The following is a 14,650-nucleotide window of genomic DNA, read 5'->3' as shown; positions in this document are numbered from 1 at the left end:
CAGGAATTTCTAATGTGGTTCCATATGTCCTTAAGTCTCTGACTTTATCTCTAACTTCACTCTGCCTCCATATCCTGTTCCAGACATCCTGGCCTCTCTGCTGCTCCTCAAGCACAGTAGGACCTCTCTACCTCTGGGACTTTGTGCTTGCTCTTTCTTCTGCCGGGAACACTCTAACCTCAGGTTTTCACAGGCCTTGCTCCCTGGCCTCTCATATGTCTTTGCTCAATTGTTGTCTTCTCAGTGAGACCTTGCTAAGTACCCTATTTAAAATTGCACCTCCTCTCTCTGCTTTATTATTATTATTTGCTTTATTATTTTGCAGTACACTTATAACTTTCTAATATACCCCACAATTTACTTATTTTGTTTGTTATCTGTCTCCCTCCACCAGTTAAGAAGCTCCATAAAGGTGAGGATTTTTATGTTCCTTCCTTTCTTTCTTCCTACCAATTCATTAATAATGCCTTTATTTTAAAAGACGGTGATCTCATTACTCTGGCTTCTGTATATTTAATACATTCAAGAACTGTTCCTAGGAAGGCATTGGCTAGGAGCAGGAATTGATTCTGGTATTGAAAAGTCTATAAAGGAAGGTGACGAATACCAAAGTCAAGAGTCTTTATTCATTAGTCAGACTAATTTGTAGCCTTTCCAAGGAAAGAACTTCTTGACTGCAGAAGACTTATTTAAAGAAATTCAGAGTGTTTCCCTTTCAAGTCAGAGCTGTGATACAGCTCTGCACTCATAATTTGCAAGGCAAGAATTTTCAGATGCTGTTTCTGATCCTCATATGCTATATATCTTATTTTAAACTGAGGAAGGAGATGGTGTATCTGTATTGTCACTCTCATACCTCATCTTCTTCAAGCAATGGTATAGCTAGGAGGATGGTATAGACTGCTGAGTAGGGTTTTGAGAATGCTGCTGACACAGGTCAGGAAAGTTTGCCATGTTTTCCTTCACTCAGAATCTATCCCCATATTTAATAATAGGGTCAGCTTTGCATGATTATTAATAAATGTCTGAAGACTACTTACCATTTCTGTGAAGAATCAGTTGAAGACTTAAAAACATATTCTGATTACTGCTCTCTTAAACTTAATATATACTTACTTTGCTAAGGAAAGTAATCTTTTCTGGCATTTTACATCTGCCCGAAGTGTGGATTCTTGCTTCTATAATTGAGATTATGAAGCCTTTTCTGTCTGCAAATGAGCATGGTGATATTATGGTAGGGGTGGCACCACCTACAAAGGTGAGTCTGACAAAATGTTTTGAAAACAACAGAACAAATGGAAATATTTTTTTCTGGAACTTTATGATGCTAAGATTTTAAGTAAATTTCTCTCGGAGTCACCAGATTTGCAAAGTGATGGGAGCAATACTTTATTGACTGTACTGGTGTTTAAGAACATGCACTGAGTGTTTGTAACCTGTTACCAAGAACCATAACAGAGAGAGCCCTGATGGGTTAGCTATCTCCTTACTGATTAATGCTAGTTAGGGATAGCCCAATATATACTGTAGAGGGCACTGCTGTTCAATGTTAATATTTTTTTCTGAGTTCTACAAAGTGTAGTCATTGACAGTGCATGAAGACCATACCAGTTTCAAAACAAGAAAAAACTATTTATAGACTTGTTTGCTTCCTTGCCTATTTGCCCCTAAAATGGCCAAAATAAAATTTTTCCCTGTTTGGATTTAGTTTCCAAATAGATATGTTTTCTTCCTCCTTTCTTTCATTCTTTCTTTTCATTTTCTTTCCTTTTCCCCCCTTTATTTTTAACTAAGGATGTCTTCTAACCTTTATTGGCACAAAATAATTTTGCCAGCTACCACAAATTATAAAGAAATATTCATGACAGTTTAAATATGTGATATTTTATTGTAAAAATGCCTTTGGGAAATGAGTACTTGAATATCACATGTATTTGAATATCTTTGGGGATGATGAAAGTATTTTGAAATTGGATTTTGGTGATGGTTGCACGTCTCTGTACATATACTAGCAATCATTGAACCTTAACACCTTAAACACGTGAAGTTGCTGTTTTGTAATTTTATTTCAATAAAGTGGTTAAAATTAAATTTATCTTTTAATAATTGTTAACTTAGTGGAATAACAAAATTACCAAGTTTCCTGTGTTCAATTGACAATGAGGGTGGACTTAAACTTCCAGAACAGAAAAAGACTCAATAGCCCATTCAGCTCAGGTTTCAATGCTATTTCCTAGGTAGCAATTGTTAATGAGACATTGGAATACAGGAGTCCGTTAGTATTAATGACAAGCAATTTGTTACACATAATGGTTAAAACGCATCAGAGTTTTGAAATGATTTACTTCTTATGCAATTTAAACTACTTAATTCTAGGATAATGTTCTTCCCACTCATGTGCATTTTGTTTGTTTGTTTTTGTTTTCTGGGTGGAATTACAAATAGTGCATTGGGAATTGCTTTAAACCTGGTTGGACCCATGGAGATGTGTCACATATTTTCATCACTGTCATATGTCAGAGTGGAAAAAGGACTGAGAAAGCCTAGAGAAAAGTTCATGTTTAACCTCAAGATGCCAAATGACAAAAAGTCAATTGCTCTTTGCACATTTCCAATTCTATTTCTTCTTTTCCTTCTGTAGCCTGAACTGATGAAACAGCAGTGTTTCCCAAACTTATCAAAGCACAGAAACATTTATTTCGGAAATACCTAGCATTCTGAGGAGCACAGTATTCCTGGAACTCAGGAATGTGCTGCTCTGTGAGTTCTAACTTGCCAAGGCATTCAGTGTTTCTGCAGGAGAGGAATGGGGAAATCTATTGCACACTCAGGTTAGATACATGTTTATTCGTATTTAAATACACAAGGAAATGTCTTACTGTACCCCTCTCTTCCATTTTGGGAATCTGGGAGACTAAGCTTGTAACTTGTAGCTTGTAGCATGAATGATGGAGTAGAATAAATAAGAAAGAAATATGTCATTAAATGTACAGGTTAAATAAATAAAAATCTATTAATAAAGAGCCTAAAGAAAGAAAGATGACATTTCAGCACATATTGGGTGAAATAAGTTGTTTAGTCCAGCACTTCTCAATTTTTAGTGGATATGTGAATTGTCAATCAAAATGCAAATTTTAAATTAGTGAATCTGGGCTGGACCTGAGTCTACATTTCCAACAAGCTCCCAGGTGACGTAAATGCTATTGGTCCAAAGACTATGTTTTGTGTAGCAAGGGTTCTAGATACAATTACATCAGAAAAGATCAGAGAAAACTGGAGTGATTGTACTGAAGGCATAATAGATCCTTCTCTATTTCCTAAAGCCCAAGTAAATAGGCAATCCTCTTTGCTATAGGATTATTATGAAATGTTCAAAGCCTTAACTTACTGCTTCATCAAAATATATTGACCCTATTATAGAACTACAGTCATGAAACATATAACAACATCTTTGTCAATCACAGATCACATGTATGACAGTGGTCCCATACAATTGTTATACACATTTTTACTGTACCTTTTTTATGTTTAGATATGTGTAGATACACAAATATTTACTACTGTGTTACAATTGCCTATGGTATTCAGTACAGTAATGTGCTATACAGGTCTGTAGTCAAGGAGTAATAGACTGAATAGCCTAGATGTGTAGTAGGCTATATCATCTAGGTGTATCTAAGTATACTCTAGGATGTTTGCATCAGGACAAAATCGCCTAAAGATGTATTTCCCAGAATGTTCCCTGTCAAGTAACGCATGACTGGTGGATCCATGTTTGCTTCCTGTAGGATATAAATCAGTGAAGGATTTAGAAGTTCCTACACATAGCTCAGTGTGATCTGATTTGTAATGTTCAATAGAAAGTGTCAAGATATTCTCCACCCATCATTATCTCTACAAAATGTGTCCCAAAGAGGTGAGAAATGTGGTACATTATACTCTAAAGGAGTTCATGGCAGTGTTTTTTGCTCCAAATGTGGGCATCCTCCAATGTTTGATTTTATTTTTGTAGATAGACCTAAACCATAACATTGGTTGCAATGTTAAAAATGTTGGGGATGGGAGTGAGAAGGGAGGCACTGTGAATGATGGAGTAGAATAAGTAAGAAAGACATATATCATTAAACGCACAGGTTAAATAAATAAAAATCTATTAATAAAGAGCATAAAGAAAGAAAGATGACATTTCAACATATATTGGGTGAAATAAGTCAGAGGAGATGATAGAGTAGGGAATCCAGAAATTTACTGAAATTATTTTCTCACAGCAGCTGGTTGAGGGTCATTTAGTAGAGAGGAGTGGATGCTGGAATCAGAGCCTCATTTGTATTCATCACGGTTCATTCTATTTAACCATATCTACTAAATCATAATTGTTCTCACAGAAAAAAAAAAAAGGTGACTTTTAGTGAATCATGGACCAAACCCTAGATTAGTTCTTTGAAATGTGCTTGAGTAATATTTAGTTGCATCAATATATTTTTAAAAACAACATCTTGCATTCAATCTCTTCTGAATTTAATCCTACTGGCTTCTTGCCTAGATTGTCTTCAGAAGCAGAGGAAAGAATCAAGCTTCTTAGTTTTATTTTCCAAGGATGATTTTGTGTTATAATGAAATGAACAGAGTTCCAAGGTCTATGGAATGAATACTTTTGATGCCTATACAATGTATTCCTCAGAGCTTATGAAAAATGCTGCACATATATTCTCTTATCCAGGGAAGGAGTATGCATTACTGGCAGGGTGAGAGGGGAAAGCTGCTGTAATCAGAAAAAGCTGCTCGACAGGAGGTAAATCCCTTCTTTGGATTTCAATTTTCTTCCTTGTCATTGAATGAAGAATCAGCAAATTTCTTCATCACTTTCACACTGTTCTCTTTTTTTTTTTTTTTTTTTTTTGAGACGGAGTCTCGCTCTGTCGCCCAGGCTGGAGTGCAGTGGCCAGATCTCAGCTCACTGCAAGCTCCGCCTCCCGGGTTTACGCCATTCTCCTGCCTCAGCCTCCCGAGTAGCTGGGACTACAGGCGCCCGCCACCACACCCGGCAGTTTTTTTGTATTTTTTTTAGTAGAGACGGGGTTTCACTGTGGTAGCCAGCATGGTCTCGATCTCCTGACCTCGTGATCCACCCGCCTCGGCCTCCCAAAGTGCTGGGATTACAGGCTTGAGCCACCGCGCCCGGCCCACACTGTTCTCTTTATCCTCCCTTCTTAACAAGAAGGTTCCTTCTTCCTTCCCATGGCTAGCCCATGGATAGATCCTCCCACCACTCCTACACACTCTCAATCTTTGCAAGTACTTTATTCTCCTGGAAGGTCTGTTTGCTCATATATTTATTACCTGTCTCTGCATCCACAACCTGTCCCTACAAATAAACTGCCCCGTGAGAGAGACAGCACGGGAGAACAGCTGAGGGCACAGACCCTGAGACTGGACTAATTGGGTTCAAATTCCATTTCTGCCATTTATTTGCTGTGTGAACCTAGGAAGTCACCTAACTCCTCAATTTCCTTGTTTGCAAAACGGAAGTGACAGTAGTACCTACCTCCTTGTTGTTATGAGCACAATGAATTAAAAATGTTTTAACACAACTCAAATAATGTCTGGCATTTGGCCCTATGTCAGTGCTTGATAAATCAAATAAACGAAAGCAAGCACAGACTGTGATTTCTTTTCTGCTATATCTCCCAAAGTATTTAATGATCTGTTCATTAAGTGAATCTGTACAGTAAAAGAATAGGTTAGATGATGGAAGGAAGGCTCTGTCTACTTTGTGAATCTCACCATGGAATCTAATACTGGCACAAAGAGTCACATAAAAAAGGGATATTTTTGTCTCCTGAAGAAATGTACTTGTTTATTCTTTTTCTTCTCTTTTTATATAAAGATTACTATGAAACACTAGTCCTGTCTAGAGGCCTGTGTTTTTAATTACTACACAGGCAATGCAGAAAGGTAATATATTACAACAGTAATAACCGTGAGTTTTATAGTCAGACAGACCCATGTGATCACTGGGGAGTAATAAAACCTCTCTGAGCCTTAGTTTCCTCGTTCATAAAATGGAGATAGCCACGTGCCTCAGAGGGTGAAGGGGTGGCCTGCCCCTCCACACCTGTGGGTGCTTCTCGCTAGGTGGAAACGAGAGACTTGAGAAAAGAAATAAAGACACAGAGACAAAGTATAGAGAAAGAAAAGCAGGGCTCCAGGGGGCCAGTGCTGTGCTTTCAGAGGACCCACACTGGCACCGGTCTCTGAGTTCCCTCAGTATTTATTGCCAAAAAGATAAGGGAGTAAATCAGCAGTAAGGCTTACAGATACACGGAGCTGTTGCATTTTCCCAGTATCGGGCAGGAGACAGATGTTTTTCTTTTACTGAGATTTAAAGGAATGGTACTGACCTTCAAACCAAGCAGGCTTTGAACATTTATCTAACAAAGCACATTCCTTACAGCCCAGAATCCTTTCAACTTTAATTAGCACAGCAATGTTTCTAGCAAGGACAAGATTGGGGGTAGAGTCACAGATTAACAGCATCTCAAATATAGAGCCGAATGAAGTCTCTTAAACTTACTTCTATCTATAACAACACAGCAACAGGCTAACCTATTTTTTCCCTACAAGAGGGTTGTGAAGAATAACTGAGATGCTGTTTATAAAGTACTTAGATTCTGCTGTAGAACCTAACTTTGGCTAAAAATAATACATTTTTTGGAAACATACAATAGAATATATACATTTTATTTTTATTTTAAAATATTTAATTGACAAATACAATTTTATATATTCAAGGTGTATGATATGATATATTTTTATAATAACATTTTATAAGATTGATAGCATTTTGCGGAATCATAGAATGTTAGCAATGGAAGAGAGTTTCAAAAATATCCACTCTGATTTTGCTATTATGCAGATAAATAAACTGATCTGCAGTGAGATTAAGTGGTACCACAGAGAGGCCAGCATTTAAACCTCTTGACTTTTTTGTCTGTGCTTTTTTTCTGAAGCCTTATTGTTTTTTGCAACCCAAGACATGGTGGGTGCTCTATAGGTACAGTGCTTATTGAATGAATGTTGGAAAAACTAATAGCTATTGAGTACTTATTGCAATATTCTGCCAAGCACTTAGGACATTTTTTTTAAATGGCCAAATAATTGTCCTTCCCTTAAAGTACTCATGTCTTACTGAAGAAGGATATTACATAGCCCCTTAGCAGCATTTCCCACCCTTGAATATCCCTTTTTATTGAAACACTCTTTTTCTTTTGATTTCCATGATTTCATACTCTTTTTTCTTTCTGGTCCCATCTCCTCTTTAAATATCTTTTGGTTGTGAGTAGGGTATGGAGGAAACAATACTGGCTGCTGGAGTGTGGTAACTTGAAACTGGCCATAGGTGTGAGAATTTGTTCTATTGTTCTCTGTACTTCGGTATATCTTTAAAATATTCTACAATAAAAAGTTTTTTTTTTTTTTTTTTTTTTTTTTTTTTTTTAAATCTTTTTGCTAGTTGCATCTCCTCTAGTCAACCTAAGTATCTGGTGTTGCTCCATGCTCTGTCCTGGGTGTTCTCCTTTCTCTCTAGTTGATCTCATTCAGTCAGTTTCAATTACCATCTAAGCCAATGGTTCTTGAATTTTTGTGAGTAAGAATTACTTGAAAACTTGGAAAAATGCAAATTCCTGTACTGAATCCAATACCCACCCAGACTATTTCAGTAGGTCTGGTCTTGCGTCTCAGAGTTCTGCATTTTATACAAGAGCATGGGGGATTCAGAAAGAGATAACCCAAAAATTACACCAGAGAAATATTGATCTGTACATGATTTCCAGACTACAATATCCAGCTGCATCTTTCACATATCTCTATTCGGTGCTTAGAATTCAGCATTTGCAAAGCTGAACTGATCATCATCTTTCTGATTTTCAAAACCTTCTTTTGCCCCATCAAATAGACCCTTTTCTGGCATTTTCTTTCTCAGTAAATGATGCCAAAATTCACCAAGTTACTCGTGTGAAAACCCTGAAAATCATACTTGACACCTCTCTCATCCCTCACATCCAATTGAATGTCAAATCTGGTTCTTTTGACTTCTTAGACATATCTCAAGTTGTATTGCCACTCCCACCACTTTATCCAAGCCATGTTTATCCTTTTTCTGAAATACTAAACGAGCCTCCAACTAGTCTCCCTTCATCAAAAGATATCTCCTTTCTCCACAGAGATCGTTCTCTATATGAAGCTAAAATCATCTTTTAAAAACCATTATGGCATACATATACCTTTGTAACAAACCTACACATGTACCCCAGAACTTGAAGCATAATAAAAAAAAGACCTAAAACTGGGTAATTTATATAAAAAAAGATTCTAATGTAATAACATATCTGCCCTGCTACATCTTTAACAATTTTGTGTTTCTCTGAGGATATAATCCCAAATCCTAAACATGGTCTTCAGAAAGCAGCAGGATCTGTTTCTTGCCTGCCTTTAAGTTTCTGCTTAAACAGTGCTTCCTCAGAGAAGTCTTCCATGAGCTTCCAGACTGGTTTCGTTTTCACTATTATAGTACTTATTTCAGTGTCGTTGTATTAAACAAATCATAATGAAATTATATATTTCCATGTTAATCACTGGAACAGTTGTCTTTTGAATGGGAAGGTCTGTGGGTTTCAGTCAAGACTACATTTTGCCCTACTGAGATTTCCACAGAGTAAATGTTTTCAATTATGGTTGTTTCCATTTATCTTAATTACCCAAAGTCCTTAAACTTTTCTTGATAGCACCACCAAAACTATAATTAGATAAGTATTTGCTTGCCTAATGTATTCTAGTGTCTGTCTTCTCAGCAAGCACCATGAGAACAAGGTCTGGGCCTTTTTGTTCCAGTGCTGTGTACCTAGCACTCAATGAATGAATGAATAAATGAATTATAATATAAGGAGTAATTGGCTGGGAGCAGTGGCTCATGCCTGTAATCCTAGCACTTTGGGAGGCCGAGGCAGGTAGATGATGAGGTCAAGAGTTTGAGACCAGCCTGATCAACATGGTGAAACCTTGTCCCTACTAAAAATACAAAAATTGGCCAGGTGTGGTGGCACGTGCCAATAATTCCAGCTATAAGGAGGTTGAGGAAGGAGAATCACTTGAATCCGGGAGGCAGAGGTTGCAGTGAGCCGAGATTGCGTCACTGCACTCCAGCCTTGGCAACAGAGGGAGACTCTGTCTCAAAACATATATATATATATATATATATATATATATACACGTATGGAGTAATTGTACATATCATAAAAGATGTATAAGTACAAATAAAGCACTAAGGTATTTAGGATTCAAAATTGTTTATTTTGCCATATGATATCAGAAGTTGCTTTGAGGTAACAGCATTTTGTGTTTTCCAGTGAATGATAGTGGACTTAAGGGATCATTATCTATCCTAGGGAATCATTAGCTTATGTAATATTGAAAACCATGAGACTGATGGAATCACACAGAATGTAAGAAGAAAAGCACTTAAACTCTGGGGGACAGGAAAATGAGTAGATTCTAGTAACAGAAACAGAGAAAATTTGACCCATGGGATAGGCAAAAAAAAAAAAAAAAAAAAAAAAAAGGAAAGAATGGTGTTTTGGAAGCTCTGTGAAGATCACGTTTCAAGAAAAGAATGGTCTCTGGTGGAGTGATAATGTAAACTCACTGAGATCTGACCACTGGATTTTGCAATGTGGAGCAAGACAAGAGCTGTTTCAGAGCTGTGAAGATCAGAAACTATTGCACTGGGAAAAGGGAGGATGCATTAAAGATAAAAATGCATACACCATTTGACTCAGAAAATCCATTTCTAGGAACATATCGAAGAGAAACTCTTGCATGTTTGTACCATTGGACCTGTGTAAGAATATTCAGTGCTACATTATCTGTAATGGCAATATACTAGAAAAGTAAATATTTAAGTTATAGGACAGTCTTACAATGAAATATTATATAGCTATGAACATGAATAAGCTATGCACACTTTATTGTATATAATATATAATATATTTCTCATTCATATGATTTTCAAAGGCAGGTAGAATAAACCATAAGTTTTTAAGGAATATATCTATGAATGGTAAAATCATGAAGAAAATGAAAGAAATTAAGATACCATGCCACGTAACAGTTACGTCATGAAAAGTGGGGAAAGGTCAGTTAGTAGATAGGAGGTGCCCACGGGGTCTTCTAAGATACTGGTGATGCTATTTTTATTAATAGATGTCTCATACCCAGAGGTTCATTTTTTTAAAATTAGAATTTATATGTGATATGTTTAATGATAAAAAGTTAAAAAGCAAAAGGAGATAATGGAGGAAGAAAATAAAAATAGAGGCAATAGATTTAGACAGATCTTTAGAATAGTTTTGCTTTTAAGAGCAGGAGATGAGAAATGAGGCAATAGCTGGACAGGGGATATGGGCCAAGGGAGGGATTTTTTAAAAATTAGGGATAGTATGGCATGTCTTTATGCTGACAAATATTCAGCAGAGAAGGAAACATTACATCTTAATTTATTCTTGCACTATTAAACTCAGGTAGATATCTTGGCTAAGAAGAAAGCTTGTCAGAACAAAAACGTGTCTAATTTAGAAAAAATATACTTGACAGCTTTTATTTATTTATAATTTTTAATCTTTTTCTTGAGATAGGTTTTTGCTCCGTCACCCCAGCTGGAGTGCAGTGGCACGATCGTGGCTCCCTGCAACACTGAACTTCTGGACTCAAGTGATCCTCCTACCTCAGCCTTCAGGGAATACACGGAATACAAGCACCACCATAGCCATCAATGACTTATTGCTCCACTGCCTTGAACTCTGAGTGCATGTATTACTTTATTCATCACTGATACACTTGTTAAAACCTCTGGCAAATGGATATTGTAAATATTCCATAGAATCTGCTTTTACTTTCTGCTGAATGACTCATCAGTATAAACTTTTCCAAAGTCCATTTTATTTACAACTATCTTAGGCAGTTATCCAATTAATGACTTTACACTTGGGATGGTGCTTTTATTTTATATGTCATGAGCACATACTAAAGCTAGAGAAAGAATATTCCCCCAAACTGTGAAATCATGCCAAGTCTTCTTTGCTCAAAAGAATGGGATCCTTCAAATGGGAGCAATACCTTTTACGAAATTGGATTGGATAACTTTAAGTTCCCTTACGACAGTAGATATTGATTTCCTTCCTCATGACTTATTTTAGGGGTGCCAGTCATAGCTATTTAGGAGTTGCAGTAGTGTAAGAATTAGGTAAGTAATGAATTACTGAGAAAATAAATTGGAAGTGCCTTCTGGAAGACAAGTTGGCAGTGGCATGGGATAATTTGCTAGAAAATATATAATCCCAGATGACTTACTGCAGCTCATCCTCCTGTGTGCGGGCCCATCCCACACCATCATTAGAAAAACATTTGGGCCAAATGCAGCAGCTGCTTTAGCATGTGGCCCAAGATTTTATAGGCAACAACTTGTACTTTAAATGCACTATTTTGGGCTTCATGACTGTAAATATAAATTGGTGTCCACCTGTCTAATTTCTATGAAGAAATATATTCTTTGCCTAATGATTTACAATTTATTAAGCATGTTTTTCTAAGTTCCTATAGCAGTTCAAAAACCAGGATTGAAACAACAGGCAGAATTTGGAATGCATTTTTGACAGCGATGGCTCTTCCCCCCCAACTTCTGTCTCAGGTTCTTTTGGACTGTTGGGAGGCAGGACATCTGATTGTCTTTGGCATATCTCTGCAGTCAGTTAATCATGTCTTGAGAAAAGGGAAGAAATGGAAATAGGATTTGTTTGGTAGGAGGATTCCTGCTAAGACTTGTCTGTCCCTGAGCTGAGATGTGCTCATTTACCTTAAATCTTTCCATAAACTATATTCTGAATTCCAGTTTATAAATCTTTATCCTATTTCCCAAACCTCATTTCTCATTTTTTATGTAATCTGGTGGGCACAGATGTTCCCTTGGTAAATCTGAGAAAATCTAAAGTGACCAAGGATCTGAAATGAGTAACACAGCTGTTTAGGTTCCTGGGCCCTGTGGTGGGATTTCCTTCTTCAAAGAAGGGAAGAAGGTAGACAAAGAAAGGAGCATTTCATCTTACAGCAGCTTGGAAGAGAGCTAGGAGTTTAATTTTTATAAAAAAGCAATCAAACCATCCAAGGCAGCCCATTTTCAACCAAAAGTATTTCAGAATTACCTGAAGACTTACCTAAAATTATGCCAAAATTACCTAGAATTACCTAAAAAAGTATATTGTACAATTTAATTTCCCTTCCATTATATAATATAAACACCTAGCTACTATTTATTAGTAGTAGGTACAGACTATTAAAGAGATAAAATATTCCAAAAAGTGTGATCCTTAGAAACCAAAATTCCACAGGAGAGTTCTTTGTAATTGGCAAGGTTGGCTCTGATTGAGTGGCAAATTTCCTGTACGATGGATCAACTTAGAAATTTGATTGATTCAAAGCCTTCTGAAATTGTACAACTCTTTCAGGATTTGTGTTATTTACATGTCTTCTTTTATTATTTTCCATGGAATGATGTTTTGATATACACTTGGCTGCTTATAAGGGCAATATTTTAAAATCAGAGCAATTTCTTTAAAATTAAAATATTTCCGCAAAATACATTTTAAAATGCACTATATTACCCAAATAATATTACACTGTTATAGATGGTTTAAGAATAATAAAAAATATAATTCATAAACTCACTGCTTTAGTATAACAAACCTGATAAATATTCTATGTTCTTTATTAGACTTTCTCCCATGTACAGCTTTACAAAGTAGTAGTTGATGAGTAAATATGATTTTGTGATTTGGTTTTTTTTTTTCTGCATAAAATGAGAACAAACTCAGTATGCAAATTACTTCATAGGTTTTTTAAGCTACTTTAATAAATGTCTTGTATCTATTACATGAATATGAAATAATTTTATTTCTTCTATCATTGGAAGCTTAGACAGCTATCCACTTTTCACTCATAAATATATTCAAGTGCATATAATTGTATATATATTTTTATTATTTAAAATGGTTTGACTTTTGATTGAATTTTCCAGTGTTCAGGAGATTTAAAATAAATTCAACTACACTTATAGCCAACACATTGTTCATGTTTTTATTGATCCTTTCAGCATGACTTACCAGTATCATGTTTATCTGTAGTCATAGAAAAATAATATGCATATATATACACTTAAGTGCACATATAAGCATACCAAGTTATATAATTATTTCATTGTTTTGAGATTTTTAACGTGTGACTTGATTATCCCACAACTTTTTGCTTTCTTTATGTGAAAGTATATGAAAATACCTATTCATTAACTAAAAAGAAAATCAGAGAGATATTATTTTTTCTTAAATATTAGCAAGAACTTTCCTGAAAATAATTCCACGACTACATAAAAAGTAGAAAAATACCATCTTTACTTTCTAAAAGTGTACTTTAGGATTTATGGCATATTTATTTAATAACTAGCAATAAAACTGTAATGGAAGTCAAAATACAGAATCCTCAAAAAGTTCTAAACAACAGAAGAATTATTTACAGATTGCAATTTTAAAATCCACACACCACTTTTTAAAACGTTGCACATGAGAAACAAAACCACTTCCTTATTTAAAGATATGTTGTCATAACGCTAAGCTGAATTTTTGTGGTTATTTGTTTTATAAAAAATTCAGTTAAGCAACTATGTACCTTATGGAAATAATATCAAGCATATTATCTAAACAATATCTAAGAGTTTCAATGAAGTTTTCAGAGAAGTAACTAGAAGATTGCTAGACACAGTCAAAATTTCCAAAGCTTTTTCATATTTTTCCCATACTGTAAGATATAGTAAAACTTTTAAAGCTACAAAGACAAAAACAGGACTTACCTATACATTTTAATCCTTAATGAAGAGGTTCCTTTTTCTGCCTACTCAACTGCTTTGAGATTCCCACTCAAATGAATGACTCTCATGTATTACGTGTGATCTATAGTTGAGGACAAAGGAGGAAATCTCATGTAATTAAAATATAACTTGTTAAACAAGTTTGAGGGAATCAGCAAACCAATAGTATGACTTGTGGAAGATAATTAAAAATAGACAGGAATTTCACAAATTAGTAAAAAATTTATACTGGTAAATTGAGATTAAACACAATTACAGTTGACAGGTATTTTGTGAAAGCCTGTGACTACTTCACAATTGTAGAATCACTTTTAGTTCAAGAGGATTTGACACCTCTTTTGCTCGTGTTATCATACTGTCATATACCTCATACCTTGCCACAGCCAGCCAAGAGCTATCAGAATATACTTTCCATACATTAATGAGGACTACCTCTGAATTCCCACATCTCTATGATTAAATGCTGTTTTTCTCATAATATATGAAATAGAGCAGTAATTGAGTAGGTGCACAAAGTAAGACTAGCAAACAGAATAGTTGGAACTAAAATCCACTTTGTCTTTTTCCAAATATGATCATTTGAAAAAGGTATTCTAACACACTACTACTAGAAGAGGAGCAGACAGAAGAAGACAGTATGAGTGTGTAGGGGGTTAGGGTAAGGGTGGAGAGCTCAAGAAA

At 35.6% G+C, this 14,650-nt stretch overlaps 1 protein-coding gene across 1 annotated transcript in view; it reads right to left on the bottom strand.

Moving 5' to 3' along the window:
- Positions 1-14,028, bottom strand: part of TMPRSS11D (transmembrane serine protease 11D) — a 61,655-nt gene extending 47,627 nt beyond the window's left edge. Inside the window, exon 1 of the mRNA XM_023232152.3 lies at positions 13,952-14,028. Within this exon, the coding sequence (XP_023087920.1) occupies positions 13,952-13,959 (8 nt within the window). The 5' untranslated portion in view covers positions 13,960-14,028. The remainder of the gene's footprint in view (positions 1-13,951) is intronic.
- Between the last annotated feature and the right edge of the window lie 622 nt (positions 14,029-14,650).

The sequence above is a fragment of the Piliocolobus tephrosceles genome, chromosome 3, assembly GCF_002776525.5.
Source record: "Piliocolobus tephrosceles isolate RC106 chromosome 3, ASM277652v3, whole genome shotgun sequence".
Lineage (NCBI taxonomy): Eukaryota > Metazoa > Chordata > Mammalia > Primates > Cercopithecidae > Piliocolobus > Piliocolobus tephrosceles.
This window is presented reverse-complemented; position numbering and strand designations above follow the sequence as displayed.